Genomic DNA, 7,641 nt, shown 5'->3' on the forward strand with positions numbered 1-7,641 from the left:
CTACAAAGTAGTCAGGAAACTAGAGGTATTACAATGTTTCTCACTAGATAATCTATTAATGGTTCAGACAGATGCATAATTATATTCATATACTTTCTGAAATAGTTTTAGAATGTATCCAGCTTCTCTTTTCTGATATAACAGTGTATCTTCAAAAGTACTCCTCTTTTTCTAAGTATAAAGCAAATAGAATAAAATTTGAATATTGAGGAAAGTATGAGATGGTTTTCAAAAACAGTAAATCAGTCACTTGGAGAAAAACTATGCACAAATCTGCTATATATCACTAAGCATCACTCATCCTTTCGCCAGTTCACAATATTAGGATCAGATGTTTGAGTATATTCTAATGCAGTGTTAATCTCAGAGTCTGTCCTGTTTTTTTTTTCCTTTAGAAAGCAAGTCCACAATCTAATTCTTATTCCACACCATTTAAAGTTACTTATTTACATTATTTTAAATGCAAAGAAAGATCAAAAAAATAACTATCAAAGTATTTTATCTTCTAACAAAGAACACTTACAAGGAAATATCTATTACCTTTATTTTCACAAGCCATCCACTGAATAGGTCCTCTGTCATAATTATGTTGACCAACAGAAAATGTAAACACACGGACCTAAGTAAGTTGAAAATTCCATTAAGTAAAATTCACCCGAACAGCAAAACAAATTGCCGTAAGCAGAAACAATTGGAAGCTCATTCAGGCAGTGAAATTAATAAAATGAGACAAATATTGAGCCCTGCAAAGGATCTGAAAAGACACTAAAGAGAAACCACTCAGCCACCCAGATCACAGATTCCAGATGCCACCGTGGAATTAGCATCATGCTGTACCGCCTCAAGTCTTCAAGCTCACTTTCCGGACTGGGACAGCGACCCTGGTCTTCTCTGTGAAAAGTGTCCCCCTGCGGGGGCAACTGAACTCCCGTCCCCCCTGGCTAAACAGACCTATCCATCAAAGTAAAAGCATTTCGCTATTGCATAGGCAATTGGCAATGCAAATTGTAAGATACCTAATCCCGTAATTTAGTTCAGTTATTTACTGGAGAAGATGGCTGTCGGTGGTAAATACTTCAGTGGCTACTACATGTTTGTTATTTTTTTCGTAATTCATACAGACTGGCCATGGGGGCAGGGTGTACCTGGCACCTGTGTGCACATGCATGGAGAGGTTGATATCAAGTGTCTTCTCAGTTCTCCACTTTCATTTTGGGGATGCAGGTCTCTCCCTGAATCCAATTTTTTTTTTTTTTTTTTTTTTTTGCTAGACTGGCTAGCCATCAAGTCCCCTAGAAATGCTCCATCCTCCTCTCCAGCTTTGGGATTAAATGCAGGTACAAATTATCCCCTGCTTTTTAAGTGAGCACCAGGTATACGAACTCATATCCCTAAGCTGCTCTTGAGATGCTACTGAAATGGAGCCATTTCCCCAGGTCTGACAGACAGTTTCTTTTGTTGTTGTTATTTGGTTTGGCACATTATTCGTGAGCACAAAACTCAGAAAACTAATTTCACATTTCTTTTTTTTTCTCCTTTTGGTCTAGACCGTGGGTATTCTAAACCTCTGTGCTGTAAAATGAATGCTTGGGACAGTGTCATTTCACGTGAGGTCTTATCTGCATCGCACTCTCAGCCATCCAGGTTCGTAATGCACAAGGTCATTTGGTGGACACACCTGTTTGCTGTGTTCGTTTGGAGACAGGATCATGCTACATAACCCAGTCTGGTCTCACACTTGCCTTGGTCCTGTCTCAGTTTCAAGTCGTTCAGTCTCTGTCTCAGATTCAAGGTCCTGTTTCCAGGCTTTTACCACTGATTACTGGCTTGCATTTGAATTCTAGTCACTTAAAAATTAGACCTAAAAGAGACATGTGCTATTCTCCCTGATACCACCACTACCTTCAAACAAAACAAAAACAAAAACAAAAACAAAACAACAGTGCTTTATTTTCTCGCATTTCAATTGAGTCATTTAGGGGGTGTCCGTGGATTTCAATATGCCACTACCCACTCAGCTGGGTTCACCCTAAGGAAACTATTTTTATAAGGCTGGCCACCCTAAGTAATAATGCAGTTTAACTGGTGTACCCTAAGGATTCTGTGCTTGGGCATCTCCTTCATAACGCTGGAAGGCATGCCTCACAGATCCAATTAGAGCACAGCTGTATTTGTTTCTGCCTGTTACCACAACACAATTATGGCAAAATACTTTCCATAAGACACTGCTTCAGCACAAGGAAGGGAAAAGGCCGAGTGAATTATATTTCTAATACAAGACGACTATGCTTAGACCCACACTGTGTGATTATTTTGACTGATGTTATGATTCAAGCAGTGCAAATAAACATTCAAATGAAAAAAAAAAAAGAGGAAACAGCAAAGTCACTTTCCATCTTACTTGTTTTACTAGTGTGAGTTCACCTGACTTCCACGGATGACTATGAGGAGCCCAATGGCTAAGGGTGAAGGACTTCGGGATCAAAACTGGGTTCAGGGGAGTGTATTCTGTCATAGTTCAAAGTGACAACTTTAAACATTTTCAGTTTCCCTTTGCCTCACCGTTCTTCATTTTCCCTGGTGCTTGCTGACTTAAACTTAATAGGCTGGATCATTTGCATATTATAAATGTTAAATTTCTGCATCCTTTTTTTTTTTTTTTTTTCATTTTGCTTCCTTGCTGCAGACATGTATGGTAGTGCCATTTTTGTTTCTGAGTATTTCCTCTTAGTGGTTGCAAAAATGTTGAGAATTAGAGATTCAACTGCTGCATAATTTATGAGGCTGGCTTATCATCATACTATCTATAAAATCTATTATATCCAAGATGCTTATTTTTTAGGGAGATGACACATGATCTGTGTTTACCAACTGTATATTAAAACAGTCATCCTATAATTCTTGAAATTACACATGCTTGAAAAAACTTTCTCACTCAAATCTTAGTGCGATACACACTCTTCACATTACGATGGAACATCAATATTAAGTGATTGCATTACCAGGTAACACCACTTTACATATGATACTGTTCGGCACAAATATCATTTCAGTATTTGTCGTTGTTTGATGTATTTTTACTTAATTATGCAGGGAGAAATCTGGTCTCGTGAATGTTAGTGTCCACAGTCAGAGCACATAACAGTGCAGTGGTGACCTCTGCACGCACTGGTGTCTATTTGGCATCGCAGGCTTCCGTCCTCGCTTCCTATACTGGATTGCTGCCACCCAGTGGAGCCATCTATGAACTGACACGGAAAAGTAGAGCAGTCCAAATTCAGCGTACTGCTAGCCCCACTCAAGTTTTCTGCACTTTTTTGAGATTACAATAATTACAACATATATAATTATATATATAATGAATATATATATAATATGAATATATATTAATTCTATATAATTAACATAGGAATAATATATATATATATATATATATATATATATATATATTTCTCTATATAACCGGTTCAGTCAGTATAATGTTACTTGTATGTATTTTTTCAGGGTATTCTACATCCTTAATGTATGGTTCTTGAAAACTGAAGTGATTCCCTGAAAGATGAACGATGTAAAATTCAAGTTAAATTACCTTCACAAACAGGCCACCTGTATATATTCCAGTTTTTTCTAGGGGTGTTGCATAAAATTATGTAAAGAAAAACATACAGGTACATAGAAAACAACTTGAACTTCTACATATGTAGGAGCTAAACGCTTTACCTGAAACTTCAGGCAAATTCATCACACTGTACTGTGTCTATATTGTGTCAACTCAGCTGTTGAGCTGGGCAAATTCTTCTATTCATGCCAGGAGGACATTTATAATTATATGGTCAATTCATGTAGTTAGCAGATGCACAGTGAACCTTTCCGAAGTGAGATCAGTTAAATATTACCCAACCAATGTTACTGAAATCTTCCTTACTGGGCCACATTTGAGACTTAACACAGTCATGAATGGCTTCACAAAGATTTGCCCAAAAGTGATGTGAGAAAAAGAGGATAGAATAACTCCAGTTTGAACAACAGTTTCAAGTTTGTACAACTTAACATGTATTGTAGTGTTTTTCAGACAGTGTGAAGACTGGTTACATAGGAAAGAATGAAGAATCATGTAAGTGCTCTCTCTCTCCGGAGGGACTAATGACCAGCTTTGCTGTCATGCTTCATGTAAGTCCTTTCAGTATGTGGGAAGAACGGAGCTAAAGATGTGTGCTTTGTAATTTGGGCAGTTTATATAATAGAAAATTTAGATTTCTTTTCTAATTAAATTTTCATTTTTTTATATTAATTACTGTTTATTTACTTTGTATCCCAGCTGTAGCCCCTTTCCTCATTCCCTCCCAATCCCACCCTCCCTTCCTCATCTCCTTCCTTCCCCTCTCTAAGTCCACTGATAGGGGAGGTCCTCCTCCCCTTCTATCTGACCCTAGCCTATCAGGTCTAATCAGGATTGGCTGCAGTGACCTCCTCTGTTGCCTAGCAAGGCTGCTCCTCCCTCCGGAAGGGGGAGGTCAAAGAGCCAGCCATTGAGTTCATGTCAGAGACAGTCCCTATTCCCCTTACTAGGGTAACCCACTTGGATACTGAGCTGCCATGGGCTACATCCGAGCAGGGGTTCTAGATTATATCTATGCATGGTCTTTGGTTGAAGTATCAGTCTCAGAAAAGACCCCTGTGCCCTTCATTGCACAGACATATTCTTTCTAGTTTAATAAGAACTTTAAGCAAATGTAAGAATATTTAATTTATTTGAATTATTCTTGATTTAGACATAGGTAATAAGCAAAGTGAGGAACACATTGCATAAAATTAAACAAATTAAAATTGGGCTTTATTATTTGTAAATTTAAGTATTTTGTATTCAGCTGTTTAGAATATATATATGGCAGGTAGGATGACTTCATCCTGGGACTCATGGACCCCGGGACTCATAGAAAGGTTGGCAGAGAGAATTGACTTCTTGAGTTTTTTTCTGCTGCCCTCTACACATACACTTTGCGATGTGACTCATATTTCGACCTATCAAATGTGTATACGTACAATGAAAAAAATTAAAAATTTTAATTTATTTAAACAGAATATTATACTTTCAATATTTCAAAGTTGGATGAAAAGCTAGATTACTTGATTCAAGAGAACAGCAAATTTAGCTTTTTAAATATAATGGTGAGCTCAGTCATATAGTATTTGTCCAGCATGTTCAAGACCTTTGGTTCAATCTTGAGTACTGTGAAAACAGATAAAGATATAAAAAAGTACATACTACCACTTCATAACTTTATTCTACAGTTCTCACTTCTGCTAAACCATTTTGTAAAATGTTCCGTCTTCTTTGTTGAAATCTAAAATACATTTCTTTAATTAAGAGTTTTTCAAACCAACAGGGTCAGCTGTTAAGACCATAAGAATTTGTTTCCCAGAAGAACTCAGTTACTGGAGACTGTCACCTCAACAATTATCAGTTACTGAGAGTTCAAGTTTAATTTAAAATAGGCAAGTCTCCAAAGAATAATGGAAATGAGTCTATGAAGAAAGGAAGCCAGTAAAACTAAAACAAAAAATTCAGCTATTCAAACATGTGAGAACAGTGCTGTCAGAGATTGGTTTTATTATCCACTCTGGGAACTAAGACTTTTGGGATTAAGCCTATCAAAATACTAGATTGGGCTAAAAACCATTAAGAAAATATGCTATAGTGGTTACCACAATTCACAAGCATATTTAAATACAGCACCTTTAAACAGCCCACATTTCTAGGTCTTTATCATTGGGCAATAAATAAAAGTCCAAGTTCATGTTCACACTTAATTTGTTTCATTAAACCCAAGGATCTGAAAGATATTTGCAGGCTGTACAGTTTTGATGATCCATTTTGACTACAGCTTGGCTGCAGAGCCAAAAAGCATCCTCACTGAAGGTGATGTCAGGTTGTCTGAGGATGAGGGAGGCTCCAATGTGGGCAATGGTTGGCTGCAAGGCTGGCCCGATGACAGGCACTGAAAGATGACCAGCCAGGAACATTCTGTGTGAGGCTGTCAAGTTTAGGTGACAGATAATTTACATTCGTGACTCCACTACCACTTATCTGACTTTCAACAATTTTTAAATGTCTTTTGTTTTGGCTTTCTTATTTTGACAATATGGCAATCAAGATAATGGTAATCATACTTTGATCCTGTGTGTATTCCAACTGTAAATAAAATAATAAATGAGAACTCTGTCCGACATATTGAATTTATAAAGCTGTGTAAGTCTCAGGAATTAGTAATAAAGATGGTGATGACTACATTATCATCTTAGGACACTGTAGACAGCCTAACTTCCACAACCCGCTTTCCATAGCAGGTCAAAAGCTACTCCTGCATCAAGAAATTAAAATGGCTAAAATAACATCTTTCTAGATGTGAAAGTTTAAGACATCTATTTTTTCTACACAACAGCAGACTCCAACACTAAGGAGGCAATCCCATCTACATGCCACGTGTCTACATAAGTGAAACCCATTTCAGTTCCAAAGATCAAGTAAATGGCATAAAGCAATTGTTTAAAAAGGAAAACAACATGGATTGTCATATAGGTTTCACATACATCATCCTAAAGAAACATGTTAACATTTCTCTCAAGTATCTCACAGATGCATGGAAAGCAGAGATCCATGCTTTGGAATCATGCTGGAGCCCTGCAAACCATTGAAATAAATCACCTTCATGCTCTTGGATTATAAGGAAGACTTTTCAGTCCCTCTTTTCTTCTGAATACACTTACTGTACTTATGAAGTAGGGTAAAGCTATAGGGACAAGGGATTTCCAAGCAATCTGTAGCTTTATAAAGATTATCACCAGGTAACTTCAGAATTCAAGATAGAGAGTGATTCTGGTCAAATATTCTTCATAGATTAAAAAAAAATTCTTACCATTACTGTTAATGAGATTTCAAAAGGACTTTGTGTACTGGACAAATGAGCATAAAAAACACCTCAAGACAAATGATACAGACTTCTCTACCTTCAAAAGAAGACACCTGGAGGAGTGCTGTATCATTTTACTGCCAATTCCAATCATAAGGAAAATATTATTTGAATAGTATCCTCTTACATGATTTACAAATTTATTTAATATTTTCTGGCATTTGTGATGTTCTCATAATTTAAAAAATATTCAGTATATACACAATATATTTGTAAAAATTGAGCTACTACTCGGAGGCAAGCACTACGCTATTCCCATGAATTTCTTACATATTTGCAAATTTGTTTCACCCTATTTCACAAAGCTTCTAGAATAAGTAAAATTTCAAGATAACACGTCAACATAAAATAAAAGTGGTCATCTGGCGCAATGGATGAAAGAAAGTGCTTTTAACACAGGATGTGTTAGGATGCTCAGGAAAAAGGACCTCTTGAGGGAGGTTGGGCAGAGATCTCTCTGAGAAACAATTTATAAAGCAGTTTTACTCAAAACACAAGGCTGCCATAGAAACACCAAGACCTTCCCTAGCAACTCTTTAAGCATCAAAGATTCCAGGTTGACATGATAAAATTATGCCTAAAACACAGTTCAAGTGCACGCTATGTATCTAAAGTTTATATATTATTATATTATATTATATTATATTATATTATATTATATTATATTATA

At 36.6% G+C, this 7,641-nt stretch overlaps 1 protein-coding gene across 6 annotated transcripts in view; it reads right to left on the bottom strand.

The window, feature by feature from the left end:
- Cacna2d1 (calcium voltage-gated channel auxiliary subunit alpha2delta 1) overlaps positions 1-7,641 on the bottom strand; it is a 467,228-nt gene that overhangs the window by 71,048 nt on the left and 388,539 nt on the right. For all 6 annotated transcript variants that reach the window (XM_055612640.1, XM_055612638.1, XM_055612639.1 and 3 more), the window contains exon 13: positions 541-619. In XM_055612640.1, the coding sequence (XP_055468615.1) occupies positions 541-619 (79 nt within the window). The remainder of the gene's footprint in view (positions 1-540; positions 620-7,641) is intronic.

This window comes from Psammomys obesus, unplaced genomic scaffold (assembly GCF_907164565.1).
Source record: "Psammomys obesus unplaced genomic scaffold, mPsaObe1.curated_primary_1811, whole genome shotgun sequence".
Lineage (NCBI taxonomy): Eukaryota > Metazoa > Chordata > Mammalia > Rodentia > Muridae > Psammomys > Psammomys obesus.